At 34.8% G+C, this 22086-nt stretch overlaps 1 protein-coding gene across 3 annotated transcripts in view; it reads right to left on the minus strand.

Moving 5' to 3' along the window:
• The window catches only part of RTN4 (reticulon 4), a 78592-nt gene that overhangs the window by 36196 nt on the left and 20310 nt on the right, over nucleotides 1–22086 (minus strand). For all 3 annotated transcript variants that reach the window (XM_004454223.5, XM_071208845.1, XM_071208846.1), the window contains 2 exons: nucleotides 14891–14947; nucleotides 11788–14205 (listed from right to left, as the gene is read on the minus strand). In XM_004454223.5, the coding sequence (XP_004454280.2) occupies nucleotides 11788–14205; nucleotides 14891–14947 (2475 nt within the window). The remainder of the gene's footprint in view (nucleotides 1–11787; nucleotides 14206–14890; nucleotides 14948–22086) is intronic.

Consider the following 22086-nt stretch of genomic DNA (forward strand, 5'->3'; position numbering starts at 1 on the left):
TCATTTATTATAAGCATCTCTGCTATGGACAAATATTATCTTCAATCACATAGCAACAACAGAAAATCCAAGATGAAGAATATATAAAGAATAGGAATTAATATTGGTCTTAGCCTGAAAGAAATAAAATCCCTTAAATATCAGTTAATCAGTAAAAATACCAGTTAATCAGTAAAATAATACTTTTTTCTTAACATTGAATTAAGAACATCTCTCACTTCTGTTATACTTCACCATCATTAGTTGTTTTCTAACTATGGTACTTAAAATAGGGGAAGAGAAGGCAGTAGAAAATGTATGGGCCTAAGTATTTTTTTTTAATCTATGCAGAACCTAGATTGGGTACTTTCCTCTCATGTCTCATCAGAAAATGAGAAAATCTCATTCCGCTTCTACTTCTCAGTTCCCAATTTAAAATTTACTCTATAATCTATATTAGAATTAGGTGCTGATAAAGAAAATACTAAAATACAACTTTACCAATGAATTAGAAAAATAGGTAAAGTCAGTCTTACTGAATAGGAAAACTAACAACAAGTACTAAAAATACTGGACTATTCCACTTACTTACAAAGTGAGGTTTCCCAGAGATAGTCAAGAGAAGATCTGATTTTATATTTAGCACCTAATAATAATCAATAAAAATAAATCTCTGGTCTAATATGTATTATACTGGATTTTAATTTGTCTTTTGTTAAAATATCCCTAAATTAATCCATCAAAGAACGTATTAAATGGTCTAAGATTTAAATTATTAATACACAACCTTAATAGTTGAACAGTGGGCCCTGATCTGACTTTTCACCTATGACTTTTTACCTATTTTTAAACTCTATATTTATTGTATTGTTATTACTATTCATTCCTACTGATAAAAAATGACAGCGAAATCAGTTTACCTTTTATTTTGTAAGACAAATAACTAGAAAGATGAAGAAATAAAAATCTTTCTCTTCATTAAATTCCTAGTAAAGGAACCATGAGGGTAACAATCCAAAACTCAATTGTTTCCTATTCTTTAAATTGTAACTATAAAACCTCTCCTGTGCCGCTGACGACAACAGAAGCGGACAAAGAAGACCCAGCGGACAAACACAGAGACAGACAACCGAGGGGGGGGGGATAAATAAATAAATCTTTAAAAAAAACCTTTCCAATGTTTCAATATGAACTCAATATAAAACTCACCTTTCTTTATTGAGCATTCTTGAAAGAATGCTGTGAAAATTATTGTAATTAGCTCAGTATATTGTTTTTAGAAACATTAACATTAATCCTGCTAACAATTTGCTTTAATAGGAAATGGCATTTAAACAGAATTATAAAACTTGGTTATATCCAGAAAAGTTTTTGCTTATGTAGAATGTCTATCAGGACTTCTTAAAAACAGCTAATCATTTTTATGACTATTTACTTAAATGGTCAGACATATAGCCTACCACCTTCTTTTTTTTTTAAGTGATACATTTAACTATCAACATAATACATATCTTTAAAATATTCATGACAACCAATATTTTACCACTTATGGGCTTAAGCTCTTACACAATGAATGATCCACTGAGACTTGAAAAAACCTGGGCTCTCAAGGGGGAGGAAAAGGGATCAAGATCACTGATTGGTTATTACAAGGACAGAGGTTATCTACTTAAATGTAGACATGCATTTAAAACAACTATGTATACATTTTAACGATTGTAAAATATACAAAAATATAATCTGATTAAAAGGTGTCTGGTAATCATTTTTAAGGCTCCAGTCAGATTTTAAAAGAAAAAGAAACAGACTTACTGCACGCAAATGCAGTGTCTTGCTACCTACAAACCTTTGGAGAGAATTTCAACTACACCGTATCAGCTTTTTTAATACTTAGTCACAGAAAATATGTCAATATGGAAGACAAAAATAGCTAAGACTTCACACACCAAAGTGAACAACAAATGAAATAAATTAGAACTACCCTGATACAATGTGCAAGATTAAAGAACTGAACCTTAAACAACCATAGGACTACAAAGATTCCAGTGAAACCGAATAGCATACCATTCTCTAGTACACAGCCAAATGTAAAAACATATGCATAGCTGTTTTAATCCTTTATTCTTAAGTCTTTCATATCCTTCATTTTCAGTCCACAATATATAAAAATTACAAAACTTTTTTCAGTGTAAGGTATTACTGGTCACATACAAAAATAAGAAATAGAAGATTAAAAAGCAAATATACCCTTGTCCTTCCAATTTTTCTTCTGACCATCCATCTCGTCACGATCTGTACTGGAGCTGTAATTATCAATTATGCATACCAACAGAAAAGCTATAACTGCAAAAAGCTACACCCTGAGACATGAAATAATCTTGTTTCCTCAACCGAAGTCTGCAGTCTCCTCTGCTATACAACTGCAGCAGGACTGAAGTCACCTGACCTGCTCTGGGTGTGGAGCAGTCTGACGCAGTGCAATCTGTAACTAGGCTACTAATACTCAGGGACTAATGCCTTCATTCTGTTTATTGTTCTAGTTATTTGCTTGCTGCTTATACCAAATGAAGCTAAATTTGTAGGGGTAAGAGACTACCAAAAGAAAGAAAAAGAGGGTTGTTCTTTCAACAGTGCTGCACTGAATATACTTAAAATGCACTTAAAACCTTGTGCAGTTTTTTGGTTTTTTTTGGGGGGGGAGGGGTGACCAATAGTTGCATTATGCTGCTGGTTTCTCGTTTCATTTAAAACTCTAAAATCAGTGGTTACCTGATAAGATTAAAATGAACTGATCCAAAGAGGGGTTATGGTTTAAATTTCAAGATGCTGAGTCTCCTCTTACTTCTAAGTTTACGGAGGTTTTAAGCATTCAGCAGTTTGTACCCTTATGAGGGTGTAAGAGAAGAATCACAAAGTCAAAAGAAAATGTTTTTATTCAATTTTGGCAATCTTTTCTTCTAGTGCAATGTTCTTTTTTTATAATTATGGAAATTCAGAGACTTACAAATACATACTTTTTCATAATCATTACCTATTCCCACTCAATAAATACATTTATTAGACACCAGCACAGGTACCATTAATAGGTGCTTGGCTTGGGAAGAAATATTCATGGCTAATTATATTACTTGTCTTAGGAAAATGATATAAGAGCAAATTAAATTTTTACTGATAAGTACAAAAATAAATATATGTACAGCATTTCTAAAATAAGCTTTTGGCATTCATTCCACTACAGAAAATCATGTCTTTACTAATGTTCCATAACTGGTTTACCTGATACTAACATCTAAGAAACATCTAGAAAAGGCAATAAATAATGACAAATCAGTTGAAATATCTAAAAATACACAATATGACTAGGTAATATGGGGTATATACCCTATGTACAAAAGTATATACTTCTTAAGATTGTATAGTTACACTGAAATCAGAATATTATCTGGAACTTGCTTTAAAACTGTGTGGGCTGCAAAATCCTTAATATCACCAGTGGTTTGAATACCAGTGACTCATTTCTTACCCCGTCTTCCTAACACCTCGCTTACATAAAGCCAAAAGATTAGAAGGAAAAGTCCAGTGTTTCCAGCTGAAGAACAATATTTAACGTTTTATTCACTGAACCCTTATATAATGTGGTACTTGCGAATCCTGTCATCAAGTCATCATAGTTGAAAATGTCTGGCCTTTCCAAGCAATAGTTCGGAATTCCAAACTATTCAGTAAGTACCAAATTTCAAAGACAGTATTTCCTAATAATGAAACCCTTAAAACCGAAAGCCAATAAATACTTTACCATTAAAATAAATTTACTCAAGAACAGTACCCACTATCTTTAAGTCAGAGATTACTACTAATAGGAGTAATTAAGAAAAATTTTTTTGAGACAAAGGTATTTAGCAATTATTCTACTCACATCTTCTGTGGTACTTAGTTTCATTTAACTAGTTAAAAATAACAATATAGTCTGAGAGTGGCAAGAAAACCTAATTATCTAAACATACCACTCACCTAAGCATTAATTGATAGCTCCCTTGGCAGATTAAAAACCCAAAAACAGGAACCTTGAAGTTAAGCTAGCATTTCTACTTTACATAGTAACATCCAACTCTTTTAATTTTTACGGTCTTTGCAATTTAGACTACTATGTTTATGGGAAAAACTAGCTCATGGAAATCAGCTGACATTTTGCCTACTCCTTATAAAGTTTTAAAAATAGAGTTGTTTTAAGTTTGATAATCTAAGCCAAAAGAAAGTGCTTTAAATTTGAAAATTTGGTATGAGACAAATTTGTTAAGAATGTAAAGCCATATGGACTATGTTTATTGTGAGGATCATGTAAGTAAGTGTAATGCAAAAGGCCATAGCACAGTGCCTGGCAAAAAAAAGGGGTACTACAAGCACTAGCTATTTAATGTTATTATGCTAAAAATAGCAGCCAAACTGTAACAAGCCATGTAAGACAAATCTAAGAAAGTTCATATATTAAGCCATTCAATTCTAAACACACACATATTGTGCTTTCCAGTACAGTTCTATTATTCTCCAGCTGAGAAAATGTATGTATGCGTGGTTTATAGATGCTAGTTCATATTAAATACCAACTTAATGTATCAAAGGACATCGATTTGTTAAAAACTTATATTCACTTATTTTTTCTTTCAAATACTTAACACTTTGTGCAGAAAAAAAAGAAAAATTCTTTCCAGAACAATTTTCAAATACAGCAGATATGTTCCAACTTCCAAAATGGCATTTTATTTGGGAAAGACATCTATTTTGCTTTAAAAGACGATGCTATAAATGACCCAAAGGCTTCCGAAGGAGAGGTCACAGAAGCCTTCTTCATTTATGATGCAGTAAGTAAAAATGCGGTCTGAATTCTAAGTTCTGTTGTATTTGTGTGTGTGTATGTGCGTACACTCACATGCCTGCAAGGAGGAGTGGGGATGGTGTAGGAAGTCCCCTTTGCCTAAACTTAAAATCAGCCTTGTACAGAACTTCTGAAATAAACTGTTAAAAGTTCATGTCTGGCAATTTCCCACTTTTCAATGTCCTATTCCCAGATTCTATCCCCTAAGCAAAATGAAACCCAATGGCAAAAACCTCCCCAAACATGTCCTGAACTCTTTTCCAAAGGGTACCATGTTCTTAAAGTCATCTAAACTCTTTTTTTCTCTTCACATCCCAAATCAAAACTCATTTTCTTAGTACACATTTGAGACACATTCATGTGTCCCCCCACACACACACACACACAAAAGACATATTCAAGTCCTTGTCCCAAGTGCTGTGGGTGTGAATCTACTTGTAAATAGGAACTTGAAGGTGATATCAGTTATGGTGTGGACTCATTTGTGAATAGGATTCTCTGAAGATCCTATTTAGATGTGGCCAAACTCAAATCAGGGGCCTTAATTCACCCTGGATTAAGACTGGAGTACTTAAAAGCAAAGGATATCCAGATACAGTCAGTCAAAATAAATCAGAAGTTAGTAAAAATAAAAGAAGCAGACATAAGGGGAGAGAGATCACATGATACAGACTGCCAGAATGCTGCAGGCTCGGAGAAAGCAAGCCCTGTCAATATCTTGATATTGTCCTTCAGGCCTCCACATCTGTGAGATACAATAAAGTCCTATTTATTGACCCAACTCACTGTGAGGTATCTGTCATGGCAGCCCTGGCAAACTAAGACTGTATACTAATGTATTTATCTCATTATTAGGAAAATTGCATAATTACATAAATTCCTACCTCTCAGAAACTGTGTGTGTGTGTGCGTGCACTCATATCTAAATGGCAAGGCTTCAGATAGCAGAGAAAGTTATTTTAGAATAGGCAGTAGCATGTAGGCCCCTACCAGCGTGTAGGCCCCTACCAGCTCTCTTAAGATATTCCTCGTTTTCCATTTCCTTCTTTCCTCTACTTCTGAACCCAAGAAAAACTCAAGTTTTTGCTCTTCTCTTTGGGTTTGGGACTACTACTTGTATACTATTCTTGATAGAGAAAATATTTTCTATTTTCCTGCATTCCTCTATTTTTTTCAATAAAAAAATAATTGTAACTAGTTATTTCAAAACTTATTTCAAAATTTATTTAAGCTACACAAAAGTATAAAACTGAACATACATCTCATTACTGAAAGGTATTAAACAATTTTAAAACCCTATCATATGCTGTAATATAATGCCCTCTATGGACTAGATTATAGCACTTCAACATTAACTACTGAATTAAACTTAAGGCATGGAAAATGACTTTAGTCTAGAAAATGAATGATAACAGATTAAAATGGCAAAAAATAATGGACATTTTAAAGTCTATAAACAACTTCAATAAGCTGCTAGAAATGAGTATTAAAATATATTGGGAAAGAAAGTAAAAGTACACTATTCAACAGAGCTAAATAATGCTGACCCCTTGCATTAAAATCTAAAAAATATATATATTCAAAAGATTGTAAACATTTTAAAATTCATAATTCAACATTAATACTCATTAGGCTTTGAACAGACCTTTTAAAATGTTTTAGGTTTTCACTTAAGTACATAGGTTTGGGAGTATCTTTCAAGTCATATGGTAATGTTCATATCATCAATAGCATGACTTAAGCATTTCTTTATTCAGCAGGTGTTTAAAAGTCATCATTTGTTAGTGAGAAACAAATGCCTACAATTCATTAAATTCTCTGCCCATACCGTCAATTAATTATAGTGCTCCACATACAACACTAGGTGGCACCAACACCCATAGTGTATGGTTGGATTCCCAATCTTTGAAAATCTGGCAAAGGCTGTTTGTTCTTAATTTTCTGGCTCTTCCCTAAAATCGTACCCTGATTACTAAAAAACAAGATTAGAGTATGATGAGACTTGGAAAACAATCCCACACCATCACCACCACCACCATCAAAAAGACATTTGGAATAAAATGATCTCTGACCAGAATCTAAAATCAATTTTAAATAGATCAAAATTAAACGTAAAAATGAAACTATATATAAGAATAAAACTTTATAAATTTTTCTATGTGAAGACTGAAAATGTCGACTAAAATATGTTAAATAAAACAAAAAACTTTTAGAAAACCGTGGGGGGGGGGATGTAACACACTGCAAGAATTTACATCTTTAATAAATAGAAAACTCATAAAATCAGTTTGGAAAAGGTGAATACCTAAATTTAAAAATGAGCAAAGAGTATGAACAGGCAATTCATAAAAGAACTGCAAAAAATGACAAAAAATATATATGGAACATGTTAATAGTCACTAGTAATCAAAGAAAACAGCAAGTTACCATTTTCACCTATCAAACTTGTAAAGGGTTTTAATACAGAGTATGTCCGAAAGAATACATACAAAGTAAGTTATGGTGGGTGACTCTGGGAAGGAACACTAGGTGGCTAAAAATCAAGGCAGGAAAAAGACTCACCGTCATTGTACTTTTTAAATTTTGTACAATGTAAAAATAATTTCTCCAAAAATATAAATAGTATCAAGGGATGGAGATGGTAGAGAAACTGGTGTTTTCTTTCATGTATGGGAATACAAATCGGTACAACTTCACTGGTCACTCATTTTTGCTGACACTCAAAAATACTCATACCCAATGACTCAATTTCTACTTCTAGTAATTTACGGAAAAGAATAATTCAGATATATGCAAAACATTTAAATATGATGAGGTTAACCAAAAGCATTATTTTAAAGATTTTAAAAAGTGAGAAACAACCTAAGTGTCCAATGAGAGAGAACTGAATGGTTAAATTATAATATATCCATACCACAGAACACTAAGCAATAAAAAAACATGTCAATGAAAAATATTTAAAGACACAGAAATGTTTGCATTACATAAGATAGTGCTAAATTTAAAAGCGTATAGACCCAATGTGATGACATTTTTTACTGTATTCATAAAGTACACATATGCTCAGAAAACAAACTAGAATATATTTTAAAATATTAACAATGATTATGTCTGGGCAAAATGATTAACAAATGAAGTTTTTTCATCTCAGTGTTTTTCTGTGTTTCTCATTTCTCAAATGAGAATATATTGTTTCAAAATGCTTTCCGTACTGTTATCCTGACTTCACTAACGGTTAACAGATCTTGAGAAAAAGTCTCAGTACTAAAATGATGCTCAGACAGATTTAAAAATTTGCCAAAGGTCACAGAGCTAATAAATGATAAAGCCTGTAATAAGACTCAGGTTCTAAAATGAAGTTCTTTCAACCATCTGTTATTATTAACAGTATATGTCTTCTATGATACATATTTCATATTTATTTTTAATCTGTATTGAGCCCAAAGTAAGCACTTAATTATAAATTTTCACTGATCTGACAACATCCCATTTGAGTAAACATAATCAATTTCCTTATTAACAACAATAAAGTTTTAATCCAGCTACACTGTATACATTTAATAATAGCCTGCCAGGTAAAGGTATTACTCAACTTTTTATGAGATTGATTTTTGGGGGTACTTAAATTTTGTACTTTTATCAGATAATTGCTCACTGTCATAATGAGTCCAACAAATAATTGTCAAAAAGTGTTCTAAATATGCTCACTAAAAATATATTGTAACCAAAACACCAAGCTTTAGTATCTACAATCCTTTAGTCAGAAAGCTCAAATGCTATAAAGTAAAAATTTTTAATATAAGAAAAATGTTTTAAGTCATATATAATATAAAAAAATTCTTCAAAACATTTAAGAAGCATATATAAATTTGCAAGGTACAATTTCCAATTCTTTACCTAGATAAAAGGACCATTTATAGACTGCTTTATTATGAAAATGCAACTTGGTTAAACTTGGGTATCACATAGTTTAAGTATAATGAATAAATAATCAACCTGTGACTGGCTTGTACTTTACTCACTGGAAGTTCCAACAGGTCAAAAGAAATAATCTCTAACTATAAAATGAAAATATTCTGTGCATTAGTGGCAAACCTAGCAACCAAAATATATATATTAAGCCATCACTATCAGTAAGGCAAGATCTTAGTAGTTTAGATGGAAGACATTAGCACTTTTACCAATGGCCACCAAAAACATAAACGTTGTCCACCAAAATAGGTTATTCAGTCTCCACATGATAGCAAAAGAATTCTACCCTATTTCTGATATCTCTACATATGGAAGACAAGGTGAGAAAATGTGGATGGTAACCAACTTTCCAGACTTTTATTTTTCAAAAAATTTCATCATTGGTTAATGGTCCCAACAAAACAGATATGTAACTAAAGCAGAAGCACCTTGGTTGTATGCTCAATTTAGAATAAAGTCTCATTCTAAAATGGGGGGAACAACTGACAAAGGACAAAACATGGGTTAGAATGCCAGTTCCTCATCTGTTAGATATAAAACCTTCCTTATAAAATTGGATGAGATAATATAAAGATACTGAGCCCAATGTCTGGAACATAGCTCAAAAGCACTGTTCTGATTACATAATTAGCTATATAACCTTAGGAAAGTTACTTAACATCGCTGAACTTAGGTTTCATCATCTATAAAATGGTTCATTCTCTCAGAGACTATCATGAGGATGAAATGAGATAAATACATAACAGTGTACTCAGATTTTCTATAAATGAGTCTTCCTTTTCTGCATAAAAGGAGAATTCAGTTACTTCTCTCTCAGCCTTTCAAAATTTTCAATTAAAAAACCTCCTAACAGTGAACCCTAATTTAAACTATGCACTATAGTTAACAGTGCAATCATAATATTCTTTCATTAATTGTAACAGAAGTACCACACCAAGGCAAAGTGTTAATAATAGGGAAAACTGTGGAGGGAGGGGTATAAGGGAACTCTCCGTTTTCTGCATGATTTTTCTGTTAACCTACAACTTCTCTTATATATGTGTCTTCTTTTAAAACTCCTAAATGGGAAGAAACCTAAAACTGAGATTAAACTGAAACATAAACCTAACAGTATTTCCAATAAATATTATAACCTCACTGAAGGCTGGAGAGGGAATAAGAGAAAAGAAGAAACTAACTGAAATAACTTGTCATCAAGGTTATTCGACTATTTTGACTATGTAAATTCAGCCTTGGGGTGGGAAGGATTTTTAAACAAATCTTCAACTCTTCTTAGAAAGTCAGATGATCAAAACTTACATCACCAGTGAGAGACTGACGGACAGAGGGTACCTCCAGATGTGATACCACAAAAAGGGCACTATTATCACCTACACAGTATTTTGGCCATGATTTCGTAACCTCTATCTAATCATCAGACAAACCCAAAACCCAAAATAAGGATTGTTCTGTTTTTTAAAAAGGAGGTAGAGGGAGCATCTGTGCTCTTCAAATATTTAATGTCATAAAAGATAGACTGTGAAAATGTTTCAGGTTAAAAAAGCAAGAGACACAATTAAATATAATACCTGACCCCAGAGTATATGTTGTACTAGGATGGGGAAAATATGTTCGAAAGGACCTGATTAGATCAACTAACAAAACTGAAATATGGATGGTAGATTAGCAAACAGTATTGTATCAATGTAAATTTATAAAGTTAGCTGTATTGAGGTTATGATAGGAAATTCATATCTGAACTATTTAGGGGTAAATGGCCAGAATGTATGCAACTTACTCTCAAATGACTCAGGAAAAAAAAGGATAATTTATGAATCCATATACAGTTGTCTACAGAAAGAAAGATCACATAAATGAAAAATTAAATGGGGTAAAACGTTTATCAGGTTAATCTAGAGTACACAAGACATTCTTCAAATAATTTTTATTTTTGCAACTATTAAGTTTGAAGTTATTACTTTAAAAAAATGTCTTGGATATCTCATAGTACAATATCATGTTCAAACCTGAATTCTTTATCTTCACTTCTCAAACTCTAATGTTCCTTATCTTAGTTTGTCCTACCACGGGCCAGGAACCTGGGTTATCTGGAATCAATCATCTTTGACTCCTCCCCTTATTCTTCATTTCCATATCCAACCAAACACCAAGTCCTGTCTCCATGTTCACCCCATTCACTGCCTTAATCTCTTCTTTCTTAGATTACAGTAACAATCTCAAAATCAGTCTCCCTGTCACCAGTGCTACCCATCTCTTAACAGATAATAAATATATCCAGTAAATACACAGTAATCACTACATATTTTTATAGCAAATACAGCTAAATTAGAATGCTAAATAAAAAAACGTGCAGATCAAGTATGCAGGAAACGTAGTCAAAAGAAAAAATAGAATTAGCATTTTTCAAAGAATTCATAATAGCACATCTCAATTACGTTTTTAAACAAAATGTCTACTAAATATGCCTAAACTTATACTTATCCCTGGAAAATACTGCACTATATTAAAGTATGAGAAAAAATGTTACAGAAATGTTCTTTCTTTAAAAATTAAAAATAATTTGAGAAAACAAAAACACATCTGAAAATAGTTTTAATACTTCTTGTAATCAAGAAGTATTAAGTATTTCTTAATATTTAATAATCAAGAAGTATTTCTTGCTATCAAGAAACACTGAAGCAAAAAAAGAAAAGAAACAGACAATGAAGCCAATTCCAATTAAAAACATTTTCTAGTTTGATGGTATGATAAAAAAGGAAACAACGAATAATTGTATATAAAAGTTAGGAATAAGAGTGCAAGAGGGGTAGAAAAAAGCACTAAAACCTTCCACTGAGACAGTGGAAAGAATTCGTATCAATGTAACAATTAGAAACCGTAAAAGTAATATATTACACAAAATGTAGTAGAATGTTTCATAAGTCAAAAGGAGATTAGAAAGCACAAAACAAGGTATTAATTACCTGAAGTTTTACTCAGCTCTGTTGAAAATAGAGCAGATGGTGGTCTGTTCTCTTTCTCTGTATCAGAAGGGCATTTTTTCTCTGCTTCTTGCACAACAACTTTAGGTTTGACTATACTTTCTATCTCTGTTTGAGCAGCCAAAGGAGAAATACCTACAGGCAGGAAAGGTACCTTTGCTGTATCAGACCCATCTCTGGAGAATCCATCTGAGATGGGGATTTTATCTTCATCTTTAGGTTGTACATTCTTGACAGCTAAGTCATGGGGTAATTCTGAGCAAGGCAATGACTCAGCTCCATCCTGGGCGTGAGCAATTTCACTTCTCTGGGATACTTCTAGGCCCGTGTATTGCCTGGCCAAATTAGGAGAAGAATCAGCTATATTAGCGACAAATGTAGGGAACTCATCTATAATCTCAATTGGAGATGAATCTGAAAATGTTTCACTTTCTCTTATTTTTGCTTCCTCAGAAACAGATAAGCCTTCATTTGAATAAACTGCAGTACTGAGCTCCTCCATCTGCAAAGGAATTTTCTCCTTTTTGTTTAAGGTTGAAATTTCATCAGGTGTTATGATACCTTTTATGGTATCTAATTTAGGCTGAAAAGATTCCAAATACAGCTTTCCCCCCTCAGGTGGTGAACCACTGAATTGTTCCTGACTTTTACATTCTATTACTGACTCAGGTGAAGTTTCAGTGAGATTTTCTTTCACAAGCATCACAGCTTCATCTTGTCTTTGAGGAACTTCAGGTATTGAATCATCACTAAATAAGTCAACTGGCTCAGAATCAGGTGAGGAATCTTCAGCTACCTCAGAATGATCAGGCACTGGCTGTGCAACTTTTGCTACTTCTGAATAATTAGAGAAATCTGGAGCTGGTTCAGTAGAGAGCTTTGTTTCTTTAATTAAATCACATGCAATAGATATGTAAGAGGCTTCTGTTTCTTGAACAGCTGCATTTGTACTTTCAGGCTCTTTAATTTCTTCCTTTATTCCTGATACTTTTTTTAGTGATATACTCATGGCCTCTTCATATGGTGGGGGATTTTCAGATTCAAGTTGTATGTTTTCATAATTTACTGAAGGAGGAATTTCTACTGGTGATGAACTGGGCTGCACTGCAGAAGTACCAGCACCAGGAAGTACAGAATTTAATGGTGCTTCCATAACAATGTCAGGCAAAACTGGTGAAGGTGTAGCTTCAGATTCTTCAAATGATGGGCAAAGCTGTGCTACAGGGTATAGTGACTCCTGCATAGCTTCTGATGTTTGGACTAGGTCCATTTTTGTTTCATAAGCTACCTTTGTGCCTGTAGTTTCATTCAACTCACTTTCACATGCTTCCTGTACTAAATCTGGGGTTAGACCTTCAGGCATGTTTGCCACTGTTTCCTCAGTCACTTTTGATAAATGGTCTGTTGTGACATAATCTGTCTCAGAATCCTGTGTTGCTACAAGGAAAGGGTTTAATGTTTTGATGCTGATATTCTTCTCTGTCACAATTTGGGCCTTTTTTTCTTCTATTTTTTTTTCATCTGTCTTATTTTCTGACGTATGATCTTCCAGCAAAGGAAACATATTTGTTGCAATGCTCTCAGATGCTGTTGGATTAAAGCGAGCACATGTAATATATGCTTCTGAACCATCTTTTATAGCCTCTGGTGAACTGGGAAAAGAAATATCATCATTACTGCTTTCACTATCTTTTTCAAGGTTTGTTTGCTCAAGGCTATCTGCAAAATATTTCTTATCCACTTTGCTTTCCAACTGGCTCTCTATGTTACCTCCAGCAGCCACCACAAGTCTATCATCATTGGAAGTGTCTTTTACTTCCCAAACTCGCTCAAATGGTTTAAAGTCTGCATATTCCTCTCTCATAGGAGCTTCTTTTAAAACAACTGCAACTCCCTTTTCATTAAAACTGTCCTTTGCTTTTTCTGGAGACATTACTTTGTCCTCTTGTTTAACCAATTTAGTGAGACCTATAGGTAGCTCTTGTTGATTACAAAGGATGTTATTGCTACCTACAGCCTCTTCATCTTTATTCTTCACAATTATTTCTGCCTTAGGGTTTGCTACTATTATGGCAGATTCTGCTTTTGGAGAGCCAATGAATGATGATCCCATTTCTGAATATTCCAATTCTGAAAACTCTGTTAAATCTCTACCTACGAATGGATTTTCTGCCTTCTCTGAGAACTCTTTAGAAGCTTCATTTGAAGTTTCTTGAAATGCTCCTTTGGTGGGTAATACTGCTGGTAAATTACCAAGATATTCATTTTCTTTAAAAGAAGCAGTTGAGAGAGGAGATAGAGAAGGAAGAGAAGCAGCAGTTTCAAGCAGAACAGATGGGAAATCTTCTTGACCAGCCGAAACAGTGTTACCTGACTGCTCCTTCAAGTCCATAATTTTTTCTGTGACCATGGACAGAAAGGAAAGTTAGAGAATCCCAGTATTCTCAGAGTTAATGCAAGTTTTATGACAGATACAAAATAGTGTTAGTAAATACTCTTAACTAAAATGAAATGTTAACAGCACCTAACTAATAAAAAGTAATTGAGTAGATTTGAAATCATTACTGAAAGAATTAAAATGTCAATAAAACGTGTATGACTACAAAGGCAATTATAAGCTTTGTAAAGACATAAATCAAGTCTTTGAGAAAAATCTCAAGTGTTATCAACTGAGAAAAGCTACTTTAATATTAGAGAAAGGGAAGAGGATTTAAGAAGAGATTAACTGACAGTAAGTTAAAGAAAGAATATTGGGTAATTAAATGCCATAGACTGGCATTTATTTAAATAAAAGCCTTTGAGCTATAAGCAAGTAAACTGTATTCAGGGGAAAAAAAGGAATGGTCAGTATGTAATTGTAAACCAAGGGCCCAAGAATTCCTTACATATTGCCAATTAATAATCAAGCTCTGCCCATTTCTTCTTTGGACATAGCACATAAAATACAAATTTAAAGTTTTTCAGTACACAAACATTCTTGGAACCATGCTAATTTTTAGTAAACAAGCTAATCTGCAGAGTTAACAAAAGTAAAGAGTCAAAATTAGAATACAGAGAGGATAAAAGACTAGCAGAAAGAACTTGCCTGCAGAGGAGTGCATCACAGGCTCAGATGTAGCAGGAAGAGCAAAAAGTGTCTCATCTGAAAAACAAATAGAATATAACCTCAGCAGAAATAAAGACAGAGTTGGAAGGAGACTAAAGATAAGAGGAACAAGCAGGGGTTCAGTTTGTAATGAGTTAACACAGAACTTTACCTATAGAGAAAAAGCCAAGATGAAAGGCAGTTAGAAAAGGTAGTACTATTAATCCAGATTGCCATCATATGTATTATATAGTTAACTAAATGCTATCCATAGAACCTAATCATTTTCAAAAGGTAAGCAACATGTCTATATTAAAGAAACTTCATAAACCAAATATGGCTACAAGATACTCTTCTTCCCATTTACAATAATGCATCCAAAGCTTTTACTCACATTTTCAGAGAGGTTTGTCTTGTTTATTCAAGCCAAAAATTAAGAAGATGAATTTGAACAAAATTAATAACTACTTTTATTTAACTTTTTTTAATTGGCATATGCTCATTTCAGAAGAAAGCTTTCAAGAAAGTAAATGTTTTTCCCTTACACTCCAGGTTGTCCAGCCTTAAAAAGATTCTAATAGTCATTGTACATTGTTCTTTAAAGACTTAAGTCCTATATGCCATTGTCCAAATGCCAAAGGGAGTCCATAATACTAAGAAAAGACTATCATTAAGAATGTATGTTCTAGGGAGACGGACTTTGGCCCTGTGGTTGGGGCGTCCGTCTACCATATGGGAGGTCCGCGGTTCAAACCCCGGGCCTCCTTGACCCGTGTGGAGCTGGCCATGCGCGGTGCTGGTGCACGCGGGGGTGTCCCCCGCGTGGGGGAGTCCCACGCGCGGGGAGTGCGCCCGTGGGGAGAGCCGCCCAGCGTGAAAAGAAGGAGCAGCCTGCCCAGGAATGGCGCCGCCCTCGCTTCCCGTGCCGCTGACGACAACAGAAGCGGACGGGGAAACAAGACGCAGCAATGGACACCAGGAACAGACAGCCAGGGGAGGGGGGGGGAATTAAATAAATAAATAAATAAATAAATAAATGAAGATATGTTCTGTTTAAAATTAACATTGAGGGCTTGCTATAGAATATAGCATTTTATAATAACTGCTTTACATGCCAAGAATTCATTTTATGCCTTCCAACCTATTTCTTATAAGTATTGTCAATATTCCTTATTTAACAGATACAAAAACAAACAAACAAAAAATACCTGAGTCACTCAAGTATAAAAAACTAGCAGGTGGGGTCTCAGGCAATTCAAACTCAAATCCAGAGCCCATTTTCTTAAGTACTATATGCTGTATACTAGTAGAATAACCTTGTACAGTATCATTTGCTACCTGCAGTTGGAAGATGCTGAGCAACTGTGGTTTAGACTAGAGAAAGCCTCTAGTAAAAAACAATCTGAAATAAAAAAATTTGGACACTTCTGTATGCAAGGACAAGCTAGACAGGGCTGAGTAAAATAGATAAAAAGCAACGAGATGTAGCAATCATAAATATGGACTTGTCCATACTGAAGAGGAGCGCTAAATTCCAATGTCATATAAATTTTAGATAAATCCATTTTGGGCATGATACTCATACTTACAAATTCTTGGATAGGGTGGATGAGAGGAAATCCATGATACGTTTAAAAGGGATTCCTATGACCTAGAATATTAAGTCAGATGGGCTACCCCTCTAAACCAGAAAGACAGTAAGACTTCACAGAATTTCAAAGTATACTCTTCTGTGTACACACTTTTTAAATATGGCTTGCTATGTGTTCTTAGTTTCCCCATATGTAAAATGAGAAAAATTCTTTTCAGGTAAAAATTAATTAAAAGCTTTATAAAACTGAGCAAGTTAAGACAAAATGGTTCTTTTTCATGTAGATAATAGTTAAAGGCCAAAAATTCAGAGGCCAGTCTACTTGGAAAATGAACTAGAAACTAGAAACATGTATTACTGTTAAAATTAGCTGGGGAAGGACATCTAAAATTGTGCCAAAAATGTAAAGTATTTTTAAAAATGCATCCTTATTCCTATTTAGTACCAGAATCTCTCCTATACTTAAAACTGTATTTCCTGCACTTGGGGCAAGTGAGAGTTTACAAACTGATTCTAAAAAAAAAAAAAATTTTCTTCATTTTGTAAAAAAGGATTCATTCCACAGTTAACCACAAAATCTTTCTATATATTTCTAAAAGCACCTAGAGAAAAATCCAGAAGTCACTACCATTTAGACCTTCAGGAAGAACTGCTCAGATCGCTACTAAAACAATAATGGATCATGGAACCAAAGTGCCTAGATTCAAATTCCAGATCTGTCACTTACAACTATATGTCTCTGAGAAAAGTTCATTTCCTCATTTCTAAAATAAATATAACAATAACACCTACCTCAAAATGTTGTGAGGGAAGGAGAAGTAAAGAAAAAAATAACAACAACTTGCCCTACAAACATCTCAGAACTAGGAGGCCAGAGACAGAAGGCCAGGATTTAAAAAGTCTACCTCTCAATATGCTTTAACCATAAAGATAAGAACCTGAGATCTGAAACTAGACTTCATAAATCCATGCTCTTTTCTTTAAGCACTCTGCAACCCTTTTTCTGAACTTTACATATGCATTTAGAATTTTTAAATGACTGGTAAGTACAACTGAAGATGTTAAAAGAAATTATGATTTAAACACTTAGTATATACCATAAGCTTTGAAATTTTAAAGCTAAAGACACCTGAAATTTATTTCTTGTTTTTAAAAAAAATACTGATCTTAGATTAGTATTTTTCTGTAAAAGACCCTGGCATTCACAAATGAATAAACTACTTTATCTCAGGGATACTATATGAAACAAAAAAGTGTTTACACATGCAGTTATATTATCGAGTTTACAAAAAAGTACACATAAACCCCCTCTTTCTAAGATCTAATAGTGCCAAATTCTAAGCTAATGAATGAAATGTAAATGTTCATCATTCTCTTTTGTGCTATTATATATTGTGTAGCTAAAATATATAATAAATACTGAAGATTTAATTATGTCCACAATAACTAAAAGCATAGCAGCTTAGTACCAAAACAAAGTTTTCAGTAAATAATAGGCAAAGGAAAAGCCAAAACTTTTCCAGTAAGTCTCTTCACTCTACTGCCATCAAATTAATATTCCTAAATGAACAATTCTATATATTCCCTTACCCAAAACATTTAAAAAGCCCCCAATTACCCGCCGAATTATACCTAAAACTCATAGACTGATAAATAATTCCCTTCCTTATTTGGTCCCAATTTAACTGTCTAAACTCTCCTTAACAACCCCTCAAATGTCATCTATACTAACCAAACATAACGCTTCCTAACCGTGCCCAATGCTTCTCATCCTGCATATCTGAATGCTGACATCTACTAAACCTCAAATTCACCATATTCAAGCTAGCTTTCTTTCTAAAACACTCATCTTTCCTTTAATACTCTGCCACATTTCCAGTTACCTAAGCTCAGAGAAGTAACTTATTCAAAGTCACATAGCTAACAGAAAATTAAAATTTAACTGTCACTATAATCAGATATTGACTTAATTCTTTACCACCCTCAGTAAAATGAACAGAATCATTAAACTGTGTAACGAGTGTGAAGTATGAGTTTCTTCCACAAAACGACTTTTTCCAAATGATCTATTCCTCATGTTGGCCCTAACACTGGATTTACTTCCTCACCTAAGCCTGGACCCAAGGGTGTAAATTTAAATTACAACTTCCTCTATCTAACGTGCTTTGAATTCTAATTACTTATATCACACAAGACTTGGTTTCAAAATTAAAGTTCACTAAAGAGATTTTTTTTAAGTAAAAGTGGTGTATCAATTTTTAAGCCTGCAATTACAAGCAAATTCAAAAATGTATATGCTATCACAATCTCTCCAATGTCAACACACTCCTATGCTGAGTAATCTCCTTGACATGTTCATTTGAAAAACTCTTTATCAACCAAAAATGTTACTGGCCAGCAGAAAATCACATCTAATTATAAATCAAGGAAAGTAAATTTTACTTTAAAACCTAATGAAGGATTTCTACTTCTGGCTCTGCAAGTAATTACATCAGACTAAACTTTCCAATATAAAAAAACCATGAAACTGGACAAAATATATGAAGTAGCTGTCTAGAGACATTAGGAAACAGGCGTCAGAGGAGTATGATTCCTGAGAGCAGGTGAATGCCATGGTTTCCTGCCTGCAGGCACTTTCTGGTCTACAGCACTGGGAGGAAGGGCCCACCTGGAGCACTGGACTCCAGCTGAGGGGAGGAGGCAGCCTATAATGTTCCTAGTTCTGAGTTGTCTGGAATTTGCAAGGCAGGGTAACAGAAAACTACACAGAGCAGGAGCTCCAGAAATCTGGACAGGGATCCCCTTTAAATCTATGGTTAAATACACAGCAAAAGATTTAGCAAGGCCAACAGATGAACAAATGGGAGAGCTATGAACTGCATGGATATTTAATGCTCAAAGACTTAAGGGTTTTAACCCGCCTGAGTGGAGCGGAACTGCTGAACACCCCACCATACAAATGACAATTCAGGAAGGTCACACCCTAAGAGTAGAACTACACTAACCCTAGAGTAAGGAATACTCAAGACCAAGGATCAGCAAACTTCTGTTGGTGGGTCAAAGTTTTAGCTGAACACAGCCACACCCATTCGCAGGACAAGGGCAGAGATGAGTAGTAAAGAGAAGCTGAATGGTCCACAGCCTAAAATATTTACTATTTGGTCCTTTAAGAAAAAGATTGCTAATCCCTATTCTAGACCCACCCTAACTTTAAAATCTAGACTCTAAAGGCTCAAACTGATTTGCCAGCAAATTAACTGCCTGCCAGAACAAAACTAACAACACTGCACCCACACATCCAATATAAAATGAAAACTGGGCATGCAAAGAAGAAAATATTGAAGTCAGGGGATGATGGATTCCTCTAGGTGCTTGTCTATGTTACATAAAAGAATTTAAGAGCATGCCAGTTTGGTTAGGCCAGTAGTTTATTGAGAAATGGGAGAAGAGAAAAGGATTATGCATCTAGACATTTAGATAAGGGCTCTTCTAGGCAGAGAGAGCATTTTGGGCTTGTGGGCTACCTTAAGCTATTATTTGCTCCTCCCTTTCCTGATGTTGGGGGAGGGGTCCAATGGTGAGGCCCGTTGAGAATATCCCAGGCTTCCCCAACCCGGGACAGAATCTCATTCCAGATGGGATCTTGTGGAGGGATCTCACGGGACCTTTCTGGCTTTATTCTTGGTGGTGGTCTTTCCCTCAAGGAGTTTCCGGGCAGGGTTCCATGGCCACGTTTTTCCGCCAGCTCTAAGACTTGCCTTCCCTCTTCTTAAACTAACCTGCCTCAATATGACCCGTAAATAATAGTAACAAACAGCAATATAAACAAACTCAGAAGTAATGGAGATGCTGGGTTAACAAACAATAAAATGTAAACTAAAATAAGGTATTAAAATGTTTATGTATAGAAAAAGACGACATAATGAGTGCACAGACAGGGACTCTTGCTTGAGAAATAAAAAAGAAACAAATGGAAATTCTAGAACTGAAAATTACATTAACTAAAGAAAATTCAATAGAAGACTGGACAATGCAGAAGGAAAAATAGATTTTAAGAAAGGATAACAATCTTCCCCCTGGGATCAAAGCCCCCTCTCAATCAGAAACAGAGTGGGAATCACCATCCCCAAATCCTCAAGACTAAGGAATGAACAAACATGTTTAAGGGGGAAATGCAACTATAGACTAAAGTATACTTGTTATTATTCCAGGAATGGAAGAACTTATTATATCATAAAGGCAGTGGCCACCAGAAGTTCTGAGGGGAGAAGAAGGAAGAATAGGTGTAACATGAGGCATTTTGGGGACAGTGAATTATCTTGCATGACACTGCAATGACAGTTACAGGCCATTATACATTTTAACAAAACCTATAAAACTGTGTAATGCAAAGTATAAATTATAATGTAAACTACAGACCATGGTTAGTAACAATGCTTCAATATGTGTTCATCAATTGTAACAAATGTACCACATTCATGAAAGATGTTAATGGGAAAAGTGGGGAACGGGGATTGGCAATATATGGGAATCCCCTATATTTTTAATGTAACATTTATGTAATCTAAAACTTCTTTAAAAATAAAAAATAAACCATCCAAACTGATGTGTACCAGGAGGAAAAAATGCTAGGAAAAAAAAATTTTTTAAGCTTCAGTGACCTGTGACAGTCTCAAGTAGTCAAAATATATGTAACTAGGGAAGCGGATGTGGCTCAAGCAATTGGGCTTCTGCCTATCACGCGGGAAGTCCTGGGTTCAGTTCCCAGTGCCTCCTGGAAAGGAGCACTGACACAACAAGATGATGTAACAAAGACACACAAAGAGGAAAAAAACAATGAGAGACACAACAAACCAGGGAGCTGAGGAGGCTTAAGCAATTGAGTGCCTCTCTCCCACATGGGAAGTTCCAGGTTCAGTTCCCAGTGCTTCCTTAAAAGAAGATGAGCAGACACAGGAGCACACAACAAATGGACACAGAAAGCAGACAGCAACCTCAAACAATGAGGGTGGGGGATGGGGAAAAATAAATAAAATAAATCTGTAAAAAATATATGTTAACTAGAGTCCTAAGAAAAGGCAACAGTGACTAAAGCAGAAAAAAATTTGGAGCTATCTATAACAGCCTAAAATTTGGAAAATACCAACTCAGATCAAGAAGCTCAATGAGGGGGAAACGGACTTTGGCCCAGTGGTGAGGGCGTCCGTCTACCACATGGGAGGCCCGCGGTTCAAGCCCCGGACCTCCTTGACCCGTGTGGAGCTGGCTCATGCACAGTGCTGATGCGCGCAAGAAGTGCCGTGCCACCAGGGGTGTCCCCCGCGTAGGGGAGCCCCACGCGCAAGGAGTGCACCCATAAGGAGAGCCACCCAGCGCGAAGGAGGGAGCAGCCTGCCGAGAAATGGCGCCGCCCACACTTCCGTGCCGCTGACAACAGAAGCAGACAAAGAAACAAAACGCAGCAAAAAGACACAGAAAACAGACAACCGGGGGAGGGGAGGGGAATTAAATACATAAAAATAAATCTTAAAAAAAAAAAAAAAAAACGAACTTGGCCCAGTGGTTAGAGCATCCGTCTACCACATGGGAGGTCCGTGGTTCAAGC

The sequence above is a fragment of the Dasypus novemcinctus genome, chromosome 17 (genome assembly GCF_030445035.2).
Source record: "Dasypus novemcinctus isolate mDasNov1 chromosome 17, mDasNov1.1.hap2, whole genome shotgun sequence".
NCBI classification, from domain to species: Eukaryota; Metazoa; Chordata; class Mammalia; order Cingulata; family Dasypodidae; genus Dasypus; species Dasypus novemcinctus.